Here is a 17,795-nt window from a genome sequence, read left to right on the forward strand (position 1 = left end):
GGTGACATGTGACTCCACCTTACGGCTAACGATTAGAAGTGGAGATATGTTTATCTGACTACAAATAGAGTTCTTCAGAGGAGTTTATTAAATAAGAAAACTAAAAAACTCATTTTTAGAGTTACGTTACTCTGGTTCTCATACAACGATGTGTAAAAATGAAAACAAGATTTTCAAATTCAACATTTTCATTATTTGACAACTACCAAATTATGTGACAGGACTTGATGTAGTATCTTGTTTTCATTTTTTCATATTGCATAGGTTAAGCAGTCCTTTTTTTTTGTCCATTTTGTCAAAATTGGTTCTTTCTCTCTTTTATATTTTGTGAAAGCTGTTTGCATCATACCTGTTTTATTAATTTCCCTTCTTTTTACAGATGACTATTTTCCGTTCATGTCTAATCGCTTCAACCGCCCAGCATGGCAAGAAGAGGAAACGTGGAGGACTGGAAGGGCGAGTTCTGCGGGCAGCAGCCGCCAAACCAATTCAGCCAGTCGCCCTCAGTCGTCACATACCGCAGGTGAGTTTCATTGGATAACTTCAGGAGTTGAGATCAGCTGGTACTATTCTGTATTGAAAGCACTGTACTCTTACTGTTTCATACAGACAGTGACATGTTCAATGGGGAACATACAGGATGTTATAAATACAGTCTCTCATGGAGCAGCAGCTAGCGAGTCAGGCAGCAAGAGTGCATCTGCAGGTAAACTGGATGCAGATCCGCTTAACTGGAATTGCTAGTTATGTAATGAAATAAACTCATACAATTTCATTGACAGTTACATTTAAAATCAGCGCTTACCTTGTTACAGGAAATGTTGTTGTCCTGCTTCCACACCTTTACAGCATCTTTTTAGGAAATTTTCACTAACATGCATCAGTTCCTCTTCCAAAATTGCTTCAATTTCTCTCCTGATATTTTCTTTCAATTTTTGTAACGTATGGCTTCAGGTTGAAAAGCTTAGTAGCTCGCCACGCAGACATCATTGAAATGTCTGTTTCTTGTGCAAGGTGCTGGAGGAATTTTTGAATTTTTTTCTCAAGAATGATTTGAGGCATATGTTCAAATCGTGCTCCTACGTCGTCTAGTTTCTCCTCAGCAAGCACACACCATTTTACCCTTCACTTCTTACCAAGAACAGAACCTGTTTCCCTAAATTTGTTCACAAGTACCCGAACACACTCTCTGTGTGGAATCTGGGAATTCTGCTGCAAAATGCCTTCTAACTTCCCTACAAGAATTTGTAATGACATAAGAGTCGTACATAAAAATTTGTTGCTTTAAATTGTACGTACAGCGTGGCATTATTAGACTGCAGAACAGCACCAGTAATACGTAAACTGAAACAAACATTCTAAAACACTTGTTAACACCATAACACTTCACAAACACATGCAAACTGGACACCAGCTATCTGGATGATGATGCACTGATGCACCCAGTGGCATGTCAGCATACAGCTGTGATTCTAAATGCCGGCAGATGTGCTCTCACTGCCCGACATGCTTGTCTCCACTTTGCGGGCAAATCGACTTTGAGACTCACTGTATACAGGGTGGCTACTCACCGGGAATTCCAGGAATTGTGCGTGAATTATTGGCTCTGAGAATTCTGCATGATTTTTTTATCCATAGATGTGAAAAATTCCAATTTTTATTAATCCCATTGTGTATGTACATATTTATAAATGTCCTGAGGTAAGTTTTTCACAGTTTGGCTTTTATTTTTATTGGGGAAGGAAAATAAATCTGTGTGGAAAATAAAACATAATTCTCTCAATCCGTTCAGTTTCTCAGTGTCCTTTGCAGAACAATCTGTCTCACAGATGGAAGATTATTGCAAGATAAGATATCTTGAAGTTGATAGGTAAATTTGAGTTTCAAGTTCTTGTACAACTAACAATTTTTCGTAGATTAATATATTCCGTAACATTTGCCACTTGTTTTTGTTGATATATTTGGAGTCTGAGTATGTGAAATAGAAAATGTAAACTCCGCACCTTTAATTAAATATTTCAATATATATATATATATATATATATAATTTAATTAGAATTTTTGGAGACATTGGAATCACACAGACCTGTTATATTTCATATTTTGGATGCGTGCGACTTACCCACTATCATACAGTGACGTGCACTGAGGAGTAGCTAGTCTAGCAGAGATAGATCAATCAATCTCACATTTCGAATTATATTCAAATCACAATATTTATTGTCTTGTTAAAGCCACAGTTCATATTCAACACTTACTTTTCCATGCGCTTCTCGTCCATCGGTGTGATCAGCTGGCTGGATACCCTAGCTCGCTCTTCCTCCGCCAGACCAGTTTCCAGGTAGAAACGGCCGGCTGAAGGAAAAAAGGAAGTTTTTTACCTCTACCTCCCTTGTCCCCTCGCCCTATAGGACAGATAGGGGATTGGTTTCTTATAGATTGTTTTGTAAATCCTCTAAAGAACTCAGGGTAAAATTTTCTGCAGTAGTTATGTTCTCTGTATTTACACAACCTTTTACACGTTGTACAATATGTATGTATAATATGGGATGTAGTTTTATTATTTATGAAATGGGAACGTGTTATCTGCAGACAATAATGTTATGCTTTCTTTCTCTTTTTTTTTTTCAAATATGGAATATTTAATGATTAAATTACAAATATGTGCTCAGGCTCTCTCTCACTCTCGTTTCAGTAGTGTTTTATTTAAATATACTACTCTTGCCCTCTAACAGTTATAAGTACGGATGTATTTATTTGGGCAAGAGAACACGTGTTCATATTGTTGTTGGTTTGGTTTATTTTACTTCTCTTTTGGTTATCGCGAAAATGAGGATGAGTGATGATATGATGAAATTGATAAAAGGACCTCATATGAAATATCCAGGCCAGGATTCGAACTCGTAATGAGTGTGCATTTTTGTCCTATGTGTTGTACTCTGCAGTGAATAATGAAATAATTTGGAATGAAAAATGTATCTCAGAACTCAAAAAGCCAAATGAATATTATTGAAGAAACTGCAAAAAAGTGTGTTTTGTTACCTGTTTTGTTTCTGTGCATGTAGTGTACTTAAAAAACGAAATCAATAAACCGTGGGTGGGTGGTTATCACAGCGTGCTACTTCACCAGGAGTTCCGGGTTCGGACCCCGACCTGGGCACGGGTGTTCTTTGTGTTTGTACCTTCATTAATTTTATCGTATCATCTTCACAATTAACCAAATGTGACAAAAAAGCGATGCTAAGTAACAAGAAATCAAATCATTGATTGATTTGGTTTATTTTACTCCACTTTTCCACCACTTTTGGCTAATCGCGAAGATGATACGATAAAACTGATGAAGAGACGCACACAGAGAATACCCAAGGTCAAGCCGAGATTCGAACCCAGGATCTCTGGCTTAGTAGTCAAATCAAATTGTTTTTTATTTTCGAGTGGGTGGGGTTTACGTGTACTTTTTTTAGTACTCATTCATAATTTTGCAATCTTTTCCTGTTATTGGCATTCTTTTTTTTTAAGGAATAGTGGGCCCTAAAGGGGGGGATGGGTGTGACCCATACCAAACCCCCCCTGAGCATGCCACTGACTGCTACCCCAAGTGTCGACATCACTGCTATCATATATAAGCATAACATCAAAATTTGTTATTTACTTATGTACAGTGAACTGCCCCCTTCTTCAGGTCAAGAAGTTGGCTTTACGGAAATCCATAAACCTTCGTCATTTAGAAAGGATATAGGTTTTTAAGTGGACAGGTTGAATGCTAGGATAAAAACTGACTAAAACAGAACTATTTCCACATTTTAAAACTCATATAAAAACTGTTAAAACCCGTGTTACTATCCGATCACAATTCACATGTTGACTGGAACTGGTATGTACTCAAATGCGCGAGGTTGCGAGTGAGTCAATGTTCCTCCTTCCCCTAACTTTCCCTTCCATTACATCATTTCAAACTTGCCTCCCGTTCAATGTCTGGGTTAACCTTGAATCCAATTTTTTTATATTCACGTTTTTCCCATTTTCTCAACATTCCTAGCCATATTTCATCGATATTCCCATCTTCTCTATTCAGCTTGTTCTCTCTATTTTTACATATAAACGTTCCTACTTAATAATTTGTCTTCTTCGCATATAACTTCCCGTGTGACTATCTCATGTTCCTCTTCCTCGGATAATCCCGTACGGGAGTTTCCATCTTTAATATCCTTATCGTGTTCTTTCCATCAGACCCCCATACTCCTACCAGTTTGCCCTACATATTCTTTCTTACATTGACATTTGATTCTGTATATGCCCTTTTTTCCTTAAATTGAAATGTTATTTTCAATTGAACTATTTTCAAAAAAATTGCCTAACATCTTTACTTAAAATTACAATGTTATTTTTAAAATTAAAATATTATTTTCAATTGAAATATTATTTTCAAAAAGTTTCACCCCCAGTAGGGCCCGCATCACAGGTTTAGCCTAGGGGCTACAGATCCTAAATACGGCCCTGTTACCAAGTAGTAAAAGTAAATAATCAATATATAATTGTTTAGCGTTTGTTATATAATTGATGGTTATTTCCGCTGAACATATTGGAAGGCAAGGAATTTGGTCATACGGCTTTGAAGGTTTCCAAAGATTATGCACACTACTAATGATAATATCCATAAAATATTAATCACGAACTTTACTTCATTTTAATTGGATATAACTCCTTTTTTGTTATTCAATAAATATTTAATTTTTTTTCTTTTTGACATTTACTCATTCATAGCTCACTGACTTCCTTGCGATGGTGGGTGCCACCGGTCCCATACACTGATCGAAATCTCAGAAATGTATTTGCATTTTCCCCAGGAGCGAAACAGCATGTGTCTCATAGCCTGAACCCAAAGTCTGATGCCTTAGACCTCACGGTCACAGTGCAGGGCATCATTAGGCTGTACTTAAGTTCAATAATTTACAGCTTGTTATTTGTTAAACAGAGATACTGTGATTTTAGAAAGTAAATGTGTAAACATGTATCCTCTTTTTTCAAGGCAAAACCCATTATGGTCGTTTGTTTACATCTCTGAAGTTTTAATTTTTACTCTCTTGTAAGCTGTGTGGACGAAAATTCAAGAAGTATTGTTGATATTCTTATCACATTCTTCTATATTCACTTGTTGATGTGCTGTTACACAGTGACATCTGGCCGAATTTCCAAATCTTAGCCCAAAGGAAGTATAGAGGAAAACATGCGCAGGGAGCAAAATATGTTATACGATTTTGAAATTAACCGGACGATCATAAATTGTGGGGTTCATTAGATTTAACACATTGAAACTCCAACTTAAGTGCCATGCGTTAAGACAAACCAAAGGTAAAGTGCTTCCCTGTGCTTAGCACCACGCCATGAAGGCATATAGGGAGTGTGGGGGTAACGCCCCACACTTTCTTGATCGGGTCGTGAGTGGGGGTGATGTGATCATCATGCCCCTGACCGCCTTTACCCCCCAGGGTTTACCCCAGGTACCAATGTCATTAGACGCTGGCTGGGTGGCGGGGCAGCTTCCAACGTTAGAGAAGTTCCCGGATTTGAACCGGCCGGGGATCGAACCCGGCACCTTTAGCATGGTAGTCAGACGCGTTACCGACAGCCACCGCGGCCATCCATTTTGTTAAGACAAACCAAGGGGAATGTAAGTCAGTATATTGAGTACGACACTTACTTAAAAAAAGAAAAAGCAATTCGCTCTCATATGGCAAAACAATACTGTTCATGGATATATCCAAGGAACGATGAAGTTGGCTAATGGTTCCCTCGTTTAATGTACTCGTTAAGCAAGCAACACAAATTATATGTACACACTTAGAACTATTCACAATTATACATGTAATAAGAGGCTCAAACGCTAACAGAATACAATGAACTTTGCGGTCTGCGGTAGCATGTTCGTTCCTTTACTTCATGGTTTTTCTAGTCTAGGATTAGTTCACTCAACATGCAATTACACATAATGTTAAGCACTTTGGCAAAAAGAGGAATTTTGATTACTTTCAAAAATGTAATATTCATAACATTTAAACATGCATTTTTATTCTTGAACATGATTTGATCATACAGCCGTTCATAACAAATTCTTGCGCTTGCATAAGAAGGCATATAACAATTAACAAAATGTCAAAATTCAATTAGCCTTTCACAAATGGAGGTCTATATTTCATAACACAATTTAACACGTGAATCAAATTTATATACATTAATCCACGTACATTAAAATGCACACAAGTTTACTTTTCGTTATCACATAACTTGACTAGAGTTTACATGAAGCAACAAAAGCATGGCTTGAGAATAGATGTTCAAACGCTTTTGATTCTACACTAGTAATTCTTATTAATGCTACTAGGATATGGTGACATGCTTCAAAAAGTTTAAGGGAAATGGTGATTTGTTTCTTATAACGTCGATTTTACACATTTTGCTTTTCTTTGGTTCTGAAGAGTTACGATAGAATTTTACTGTATTAATTCAACAACTATCACTTATTGTTTGCAAGTTTTGTTAATCAAAATAACGGTCCAGTTTTCAAGCACATTTTATGCACAAGTTACATGCGTAAACGTCTAAGAACATTTAATCGACTTGCCACAAAATAAATGTAAGAACAATAGATCTTTTATTGCATGATGTATTACTGTTCTTTTCAATTGTACTAAAGTGAATATTCGTCGGCAAAAATAGAGTTCTTACGTGACACAATTTTAAACACTTCACTATTGAATTATCACAAGTTCAAAGCACTACAAGCTTACGTACCTGAATATTGTACTACTTAAACTTATAAAAGCACCTGGAATAATTGTCGCAATAATCCAATACAAGACGTATCGATTTTGAATAGCACATGCATGCTCAAAAAATGCAAATGGTGCCTTTTATACATATGAAGGACATGCAATGCATCGTGCTTCTTGGTGCTTGGTCAGGTAGGCCAGTTATGCCGCGACGATTGAAAATGCGATGTTCCCTGTTGCTGTTTTGATGCCAAGTGAAAATGAAAATTATCATTGCTGCATATTTGCAGATTCAGTACAAAGTTTTGCCACAAGGGGGCAGCATATATCTAGTGCTCTTAGAGTCCCTGGATGTATGACTTGACGTCATATATGAGTACTCGCGATCCATTCTCCTTAAATTTACCTACAATATGCCAATGTCTACCAACAGCTGATTCTAGCAATGTGAAAGAGAATTCCTGTAATAATTATCATCACAAATTTAAAAGGATTGTTTTATCATCAATTATACATAAATTTGTGTCTTTCTATGTAATACAAAATTCAATTACATGCTACTGCAAAGTACGACATTCAAGAATTTGTGAGCCTAATCGATTGTTAAGGCTGATTACATGAATGTCGAACTTGTAATGACCAATTTACCTTTATTTAACACAAAAGGATATTGACTGTGATTTGTGCATCAGTATTATTGTATATACATTGTCAAAAATTTAATAGTTCGAAGTGTAAGGGACACGTATTTACTTTCTAGTCACAGTACAGGACATTCAGTAACTCTTTCAATATTATATTATGTTCCAGTTTAAAAGCATTCCGTGCACGATGATAAACATGAAGTGAAACAAATTCCATTAATGGAATGTTCAACTTCTTTCTATGTTGATGGACTATTTCACAAATATATTGTGGATAATTTTATACCTTTGCACTCAGTGTGAACAATGAACGTTATATTCTTTCTTTGTAAACTACGTATTTCTGTTAAAACAGCAAGATCTTTATGATTATTGCAATGGAATTGATGAACTACATAAAAATGTGTACTTGTGTCAAATTTAACGTGTCTGTAAATGTAAAAGAAACTTTAAGAAAGTTCATAAGGTGGAAATTTGCTACTTAAATACATTGTACCCTTGCACAGTCAGTTAATGTGATTTTCATGTAACCTATTTGCTTTTTCATCTATGGAAGAACAGGAGAGTGAGATATTATCTCAACCAATCTGTTCTAAATGGGACTAGTACAAGCGGAGAATATAATTATTAAAAACTTACATTTCAGTGAACATAAAGTTATAATATATGCTCAACAACTATCAATTTAATGGATTACTATACTCTCAAATTCTCAATCTTCTGATTATGCACACACACACACACCTATTTTAAATGACATGTTCATGTCCATGTACAGTTATTTTAATTTTACTATCTTTTATTTTTTGATTATGGATGTTATTCCTATTAGTAATAACAATATATTTTGTTGATGAATCATCTAATTATTCCCGTAGTTAATATTATTGCTCTAATGGCTCCTGTTGTTTTAATGAATTAATGAAACCCACGTTGATATTCCTAATACAGGGGTTGGACAAAATAATATGAACACCCACCTAATATGGTGTGGGACCACCTTTGGCTTTGAGAACTGCCTCAATCCTCCTGGGAATGGATGCATACAAATCCTGGATGGTAGTCAGTGGGATGCTATACCATTCCTCAACAAGAAACTGCTCCAATTCCTTGAGATTGGCTGGCAGAGGGAAATAGGCCCGTACTCTGGTTTCCAATACTGACCACAATGGCTCGATAATATACAAATCGGGCGATTGTGCAGGCCAGGGAAGATGTGCAAGTCCGTCATCGTGCTCATCAAACCAATCTTGGACAGTGCCAACAGTATGAATGGGGGCATTATCATCCTGGAAGATGGTATCCCTTGCTGGGAACAATGCCTTCCCCATTGGATGGACGTGGTCACCTAAAATGGCTTCATACACCTTGGCAGTTAATCTTCCTTTCAGTGTGACAATAGGACCCAGTGAATGCCACAAAATGACCACACACACCATTACACTACCACCACCATGCTTCACTGTTGGCACTAGGCAGTCTGGATTGTATGCTTCGGCCGGTGTTCTCCATATGTAAACACGTCCATTGGTGGGGAATAGTGTGAAGGTTGATTCGTCGGACCACATGACATTTTCCATTGGTCGGTTGTCCAGGTTTTGTGCTCCTGACACCACTGACGTCTCCGTTTGACATTGTCCTGCGTTACAAAAGATTTGGCAATAGCGGCTCTGCCATGGATATTCTGTTTATCAGTGACGTGCGGTGATGTCGACACTTGGGGTAGCAATCAGTGGGGTGCCCAAGGGAGGTTGGTGTGGGCCATAATCCCCCCTCCTCCCTTTAGGGCCCAGTATTCTTAAAAATAGAACGTCAAAGAAACTAAAGGATTGCAAAATGAGTGAGGACTATAGTGCAGGAGGCCTTAGAAAGAGCGTTTCGCGGGCTAACAGCAGACGTCGCTCGCACACTATTGCCGATACTCTTGTGTCGTCTGCTCCTCAGCCGAACAAACAGGCCGAGGTAGCAAGAGGCAGAGGTCATTCACCCTTCCAGAAGGGTGCAGCGAGCTAGCTGTGGCAAACGGGCTCGCTCATTCGCGACCTGATTGGTTCTCGCAGACACACCCCTTATTGTCGTCTGCTGTAAGCCCGCGAAGAGATCTTTCTAAGGCCTCCTGCACTATACTGAAAAGAAGCACGCATTAATCCCACCCACTTTCGAAAATCCAAAAGATGTTGATTTGACTATTAAGCCAGAGATCCCGGGTTCGAACCCCTACCTGGGCATGGGTGTTATTTGTGTTTGTCCCTTCATCAATTTTATCATACCATCTTGATGATTAGCCAAAAGTGTAGGGAAAGCGAAGTAAAACAAACCAAATCAAACAATCAATCAATGATTTGATTTGATTTATGCTACTTAGCGTCGCTGACACATTTGGTTAATCGCGAAGATGATACAATACAATTAATGAAGAGACAAACACAAATAACACCCATGCCGAGGTCGGGGTTCGAACCAGGAACTCCTGGTGTCATAGCGTGCAGTGATAACCACTCCCCCACGTTTAGTTGATTTGGTGTTTAAGTCCACTTTATGTACATAAAAGCTAATCGGGACTGAACCTACAGTTTAAAGTGGGATCCGAACCACTATGTGCCTCCACCAGGTACCGATCCGGGACCACTTGCACTCCTCTACGGAGGTCGGCCGACAACAAAGATGAGTGGAAAGCTCTTACTATTCGGATACGTGGGTGTCGGTAAAGCAAACTGCGTATTTACTCGGTGGTACGTAAATTTCAATTGGATTTTTGAAACACCATATTTGTATGTGATTAACGTTTTTCTAAAAAAATTTCATTGCTTGATTTCCCTAATTTCTCCATCTCACGATCTCGTTACTGAAGGATCCGGGCTCGAGCCCTGGCCTGTGCATGAGTGTTCCTTTGTAACCACTCTTCATCTGTTTAATTTAATCAACGTTCATCGTCATCGCAGAATTTAGGTAAAGTGATGGAAAAGCAACACTAAAGAAAGGGGAAAAATACAAATAATTTCCTCCCAGTGCATCTGCGGGGCACTGTGAAATCAGGACTCCAGAGTTCTCTGTTTATGATTGTCCCTCGTGACTTCCATAAGCTCATTAGCTACGTATCGCGAATAAATCTATACAGCTAGAAAAAGCGATGGGAGGTGGCAAAAATTCAATATATTGGAGGAGATAAACAGGTAACAAAACACACTTTTTTTCTACTTTCTTCACTGATATTCATTTGGCTTTTTGAGTTCTGGGATAAATTTTTCATTCCAAATTATTTCATTATTCACTGCAGAGTTCAACACATAGGAACAATAATGCGCTCTCGTCACGGGTTTGAATCCCGGTCTAAATTGTTCTTTGTGAGGTCCCCTCATCAATTTCATTATATCATCACTCATCCTCATTTTCGCGATAACCAATTGTGGCAGAAAGGTGAAGTAAAATAAACCAAACCAACAACAACAATATGAACGCGCGTTATTTTGCCCAAATTAATACATCCATATTTATGACTGTTTAGCTTACCCATTTTTTATTGGAGACCAAATTATTAGTATATTTAAATAAAACACTACTAAAACAAGAGAGAGAGAGAGAGAGAGAGCATGAGTAAATATTTGTTATTTAATCATTATATATTCCATATTTGAAAAAAGAGAAAAGAAACCATAACATTTTTGTCTGCACATAATACAAGTAAAACTACATCCCATATTATACATACATATTGTACAACGTTTAAAAGGTTGTGTAAATACAGAGATTTTAAGTATTGCAGAAAATGTTCCCCTATGTTCTTTAGAGGATTTACAAAGGAATCGAAGGGAAACCAATCCCCTATCTGTCCTATAGGAGATAGACTGGAGGACCTGAAAGCATGGGCTTTCAACCATGGGAGCGGGGGGCGAAGGGGCAAGAAAAGTACAGGCAGAAATCTTCGCTTTCGCTTCGGGCGGTTGTCTATACCTGGAACTGGTAAAGTGGAAAAAGAGCCAGCTAGGGTATTCAGGCTTGCCAGCTGATCACATCGAGGGACGAGAAGCGCGTGTAAAGAAGTGTTGCATATGAACTGAGGCTTCAAGACAATAAATATTGTGATTTGAAAATAATTAGGGACGCGAGATTGATTGATCTATCTCTGCTAGACTAGCTACTCCTCAGTGCACTTCACTGCTGTTTATGCAGTTCTTGGCACACTGTTTTCGTTGATGCTGCATTCTCGACACGCATATTTAGCTCAGCAGTCACTTTGGTTGCGGTGGTCTTCCTCTGAGAGCCAACAATTCTCCTTAATGCCCTCCTGTCTCTCTCTGTCAGTTTCGTCTTTCTGCCACTATTCTGTTTCGCAGACGTTTTTTTTTCCCTGCACTTTGTATGCTGTCATGACGGTAGATACAGTAGCTCACAATACCCTTACTAACTTTGCGACAGTTGTTACGGATGCACCAACTAATCGGGCACCAACAATTTGCCCTCGTTGGAAGTCTGTAAGATCAATGGTAGCGCAACACAACACGAAGCCGTTCACAGGCTTACTGGTGGCTCATACCTCTAAGAGAGGGATCGTAGGACATGGAGAAAACAAAAGACCCATTCCATGCATGCCAGTGCAGTCAGCACACAACTCCGAAAATGGGGATCATATAATCGGGTGTTCATATTATTTTGTCCAACCCCTGTACTTATGCTCTATTTTGAAAAATAACTTGCATCATGTAGTGCCCTTTGATTTTTACCATTACCTGACTTGTCTACCAAAAAGGAATATAAATTATAGAGATATTAGAACAAAAAATTCTAGTGGCTAATAACAATGGCAATATTCTCCTCATAGTACATGAGGCCTACTGTGTCATTTTGCTTTTTGCTTCGGGTTCCCCAAATATTCTGAATGAGTTTACTTTTCCGTGTGATAGTAAATCTCTTTGAATAGTTGAATTAGTGGCTTAGGTCAATTAAGTCTGGTGCTCTTAGCATCTAAGTGTTTCGAGTAGGTTAGGCTAGTTATGCTTGTTGCATTAGCATTTGTACACTTTCAATCTTTGCATGCACGTGTGTGTGCCCAAAAAAATTTTAATACGAAAAACATTTTTTTAAGAAAGTAACATATGACCACAGTAACTTTTGCAGCCAAATATTTACGAGATTTCTCGTAAATTAGAAATTAATTCAAATTACGCACGGGAATTGGCTTCCCAAAGTTTAAAAGCTTATTTGATACGAAATTCCAGTCTTACAAACATTTTCCTCATCCTCCTGTGGGTGTTTTTAATAAAATTATCTTGCGTACGGAACTCGGACTCGTAAGTTGTTATTACGCTGTATTTAAATAGCATTTATACATGAACGCTGATAATTCATTACGAATCCAGAGTATATTTCAAATGTAACTCAAGAAATAAATGTAGATTATGCAGAACGGTAATTTTTTATCAATATTATATATTTGTTTTCTAATGTTATGTAAAATTTGAAATGTTCTTGGACGTGAAGGCATATCTGAATGAACAAGAAAGCCAATTAAGTCATAAAACTAAATATTAAGCTTTTATAATCCGTAGTGTAAATTATTGTAAATGGATAACACAGAACTCTAATCCTGTGATGTCACAGAAGCTGGTGAAACACACACGCGCCCTACCGCCGTCGACTTGTAATTAAGAGGTCTCTGGTTTGATACCCGGTGGAGGCACATAGTGATTCGGATCCCACTTTAGACTATAGGACCAGTCCCGATTAGCCTATTTGTGCATGAAGTGGACGTAAACCTAAAACACGCACACACAGACAGACAGATAGGTACAGCAAACTAGGTTTCCAAAACTAGGGGAGCAAGGAAAGTTATTTTTCTCTTGGTAGATAAGGCAGGGTTGTTAAGATCCAGGAACCGATAAATTCTAATGGGTTCTGTTGAGTTCCTCTGCAGAACAGGAACCTTTTTTTCCCCGCACAATTTAAGTTCGGTCCAAGTTGCGTATTGTTTCATTGAAAAAAGTTCGTGGACCGTATTCAAATTCAGACGAAAAAATGTTCCTTGGCTGAATTAAAATACTTTACAGATAAAAAGGTTTTTTACGGTCCAGAACCCATTTACGCTTGCTGGTGTTTCCCTCCTGGACCGGAATTGAATTTATTTAAAATTCCTGGACCTTTAACAACCCAGAGATAAGGTTTAGCGTAGTGCTGGGGCAAATGTGGCAAAAAATGGGGGACAACTGCTCCCTAATTGCCGCCACTGATTACGCCTATCCCTTATTATCCGATGTATGAAACATTGAATTTCCAGGTCTCCATACGTGTAATGTGTATCGGAGAGCGAGTATCTACTTGTGTCACTTTAGACATTTTTAACAAAAAAATTTGTAGGCATTATTTTTAAAATATTTACATATTTATTAAGTTTGTTTATTCATCTTTGAAGTAATACCCGAAATTCGGCCATTACATTCAAGACAATTCCCTGCGTTCCATAGGAATCAATGCTATTTGAAGTGCCAACCAATGATCTTCACCTACAAAATGTCGGTCGCGAGTACTCGTATATGACGTCAAGTCATACATCCAGGGACTCTTAAGTGCTGTCAGTGGTACGTACCATCTGGTGACGAAACCACGAACCACGTCAAATATACAAGAGATGCTTCACTTACAGAATGTAAGGAAATGTGTATTTCGAAAAGTATCACATTTTGTTACAGAATGTGTTAATTATCTTAAATATTTCATTGTGTAAGCATTAACATTCCCCAACTACTTTGTTATTGTGAGTAAATCAATGCAAATAACACTTCCCTTGAAATGAATTGGTGCACTTTTTCATGTTCCTAAATTATTCACTTAATTTGTTAAGATTACAGAAAAACTGCTCAAGTAAATTTAGGGTGCCTCCCCAGTGGTATGGTGGTAGCATTGTTGCCTTGTATTGAAAGGGTCCTGGGATCGCTACCTGTTGGAGGCACATCAAGATTCTGATCCACTGGCGTAAATAACACCCCTGCAACCCCCACGACAGTTTGTCTGTTGTCTAACATTGATTCAAATTACATGTATATATTTTCATATTGTTATTACATACCTAATATAAATGTAGGTGTGAATTAATATTTTAGAAAATAATGTATTTTTTCTTATAAGAAGAGGGGCGCACAATTAAAAGTTGCAAGGGGGAGGTGGTGCAGAGCAGGTTAGTTATGCTACTGTTGTGATCCAATCCCAATTAACCTATCATAAAGTAGATGTAAAACAAAGCTCAAAATGTTTAGTGTAAAATCCTTAAATTCAGTCAATTTTATTTTATAAATGGTTTCTGCCAGCTTAGCCTTTTTCAAGATTTTACCTTGAGAACCTACACCCATCCTTGAATATTGTCTTGGTCTTTGTGTAACACACTGTATCCACCTTTGAAGCTTTGAAAGTGGGGTCAGTTTTGACTCCAGTGTAGAATTTTGTTGTTTGTGTCAATATTGATAATGCAATTTTTTAAGTTTATCGGTGCTTGGTGCAGCAAATGTAGTTTCAACATGTTGATAACCTCAACTTTTATTTGCTGCAGGTCTCTACCAGAAGTGTGCCAATTGCAATATACTTGAGCCTTCACTTGGTGCATATAAGCGATGCAAACGGTGCCTTGATGAGAAGTTCCCAGTGCCCAAGGTGTACTGTGGTCGTCACTGCCAGGGTAAGTAATGCAGCACCTTTTTATTATTATGTGAAATTTTTAAGTAAATCTAATTTCATTCTTCTTGTATATATATTTCTTCTTACGTTCAATAGAATACAGTGTCATTAACTGTAATATTGAGGATATTGGGTACAAATGGGGACTTTGATTTTTCACAAAAGGGTAATATGAGAAAATGTTAATTGTTGCAAAAAAGTGTTTGTATATTTGCTGTGACATGTTGTAAGCACATTTTTCAAGCATTTAAAAACACAAAATAACAGGAATTTGATTTAATATACGAATATTGGCCTTTTTCACGAATTTTCTGTATAAAAAAGGAAAAGTACAATGAAAGTTCACCATTCTTGTGCTTAGGCATAAAAAATAAAAATGTACCATATTTAGTTTGTATAATGTGTAAGTTTTCCAAGATTTTATCCCCCAAAATAACTGTAGTGTGCAGTGACGTGGACACTTGGGGTAGCAGTCAGTGGCGTGCTCAATAGGGGGTGGGGTTAGTGTGGGTCACACCCCTCCCCCTAATTTTAGGGCCCAGTATTCCTAAAAAAAAAGAATGTCAATAACAGGAAAAGATTACAAAATGATGAATGAGTACTAAAAAAAAGTACACGTAAACCCCACCCAGATTCGAAAATAAAAAACGATTTGATTTGACTACTAAGCCAGAGATCCTGGGTTAGAATCTCAGCTTGGACATGGGTATTCTTTGTGTGTGTCCCTTCATCAATTTTATCGTATCATCTTCCCAATTAGCCAAAAGTGGCGGAAAAAGGAAGTAAAATAAACCAAATCGAGCAATCAATCAATAATTGGATTTCATTTTTGTTACTTAGCATCGCTTTTTTGTCACATTTGGTTAATTGTGAAGATGATACGATAAAATTAATGAAGGTACAAACACAAAGAACACCCGTGCCCAGGTCGGGGTCCGAACCCGGAACTCCTGGTGAGGTAGCGCGCTGTGATAACCACCCACCCACGGTTTATTGATTTCGTGTTTTAAGTACACTACATGCACAGAAACAAAACAGGTAACAAAGCACACTTTTTTGCAGTTTCTTCAATAAAATTCATTTGGCTTTTTGAGTTCTGAGATACATTTTTCATTCCAAATTATTTCATTATTCACTGCAGAGTACAACACATAGGACAAAAATGCACACTCATCACGTGTTCGAATCCTGGCCTGGATTGTTCATATGAGGTCCCTTCATCAATTTCATCATATCATCACTCATCCTCATTTTTGCAATAACCAAATGTGGCAGAAAAGCAAAGTAAAATAAACCAATCCAACAACAATATGAATGCACGTTCTCTTGCCCAAATAAATACAACTGTATTTATGACTGTTAGAGGCCAAGAATAGTATATTTAAGTAAAACACTACTAAAACGAGAGTGAGAGAGAGCCCGAGCACATATTTGTAATTTAATCATTATATATTCCATATTTGAAAAAAAAAGAAAGCAAGCATAACATTATTGCCTGCACATAACACGTTCCCATTTCATAAATAATAAAACTACATCCCATATTATACATACATATTGTACAACGTGTAAAATGTGTAAATACAGAGAACTGCAGAAAATTTTACCCTGAGTTCTTTAGAGGATTTACAAAACAATCTATAAGAAACCAATCCCCTATCTGTCATATAGGAGATAGACGGGGGACCTGAAAGCACGGGGTTTCAACCATTGCAGCAGGGGCGAGGGGGCAAGGGAGGTAGAAGTAGAAATCTTCCTTTTCTTTCGGGCGGCCTTTTCTACCTGGAAACTGGTCAGGCGGAAGAAGAGCGAGCTAGGGTATCCAGCCAGCTTTGCCCGTGGAGAACACCGATGGACGAGAAGAGCATGGAAAAAAGGTGTTGCATATGAGCTGTGGTGGCTTTAACAAGACAATAAATATTGTGATTTGAATATAATTCGAGATGTGAGATTGATTGATCTATCTCTGCTAGACTAACTACTCCTCAGTGCACGTCACTGGTACTGTGTGTGCTATTCATCAAATAATACAACAGCAATGTCTCCCACGATTTTTCACCTTCTATCGGAATGATATTGCATAACCGAACAAAGTGGTAGAATTCGAGCTTGAGATAGTGTGTGTACCTACTTTCACATGGAAGATGGAAATTGGTATTTGTTACGGAAAAAACTGTTCTTTAATTATTATTTTTATTTAACATTATCGAATTATCGAGCAAATTGACAGAGATTTAGTGCTCACCCACAGCACATGAAAGCTGTAGAATTGGTTACATGAGAAATAATTGAAAATAACGAAGAATCAGTTCCTATGTATGAAACTGCCATACACAGGTATAGGACATGTGACCTACAAATTAAAATACTAGTTTAGAAGCACGGTGAAGATTTAAGTTTAGTTATATTTTCAGAAAAATGTGCTAAAATAAAAACGAGTATTTTGTAAAAAATTACACCGCAAAATTGAAGTCCCTATAAATAAATGTAATGTAGGGAGCATGTAGGTTCCCCGCATGCCAAACGATCAGCGTTCTCACCTTTGGTGCGAGCAGTCCCAAGTTTGATTGCTGATGGAAGCCTCAGAATTTTGGTGTTGACCTGCCATCGTGAAGACAATTGTGAAGCTAGTTGAAAAGAAAGAGTAGGAGACTGATCTCGAAAACCAGAAAATGCAGCGACAGAATCAGTGGTGAAGCGTTCGTAATGACACGGTGGT

At 37.7% G+C, this 17,795-nt stretch overlaps 1 protein-coding gene across 4 annotated transcripts in view; it reads left to right on the forward strand.

The window, feature by feature from the left end:
• The window catches only part of LOC145996594 (uncharacterized), a 196,198-nt gene that overhangs the window by 81,813 nt on the left and 96,590 nt on the right, over positions 1 to 17,795 (forward strand). For all 4 annotated transcript variants that reach the window (XM_083133148.1, XM_083133149.1, XM_083133150.1 and 1 more), the window contains exons 8-9: positions 380 to 523; positions 14,952 to 15,077. In XM_083133148.1, the coding sequence (XP_082989274.1) occupies positions 380 to 523; positions 14,952 to 15,077 (270 nt within the window). The remainder of the gene's footprint in view (positions 1 to 379; positions 524 to 14,951; positions 15,078 to 17,795) is intronic.

Source organism: Lepisma saccharinum, chromosome 12, assembly GCF_977018435.1.
Source record: "Lepisma saccharinum chromosome 12, izLepSacc3.1, whole genome shotgun sequence".
Classification (NCBI taxonomy): Eukaryota; Metazoa; Arthropoda; class Insecta; order Zygentoma; family Lepismatidae; genus Lepisma; species Lepisma saccharinum.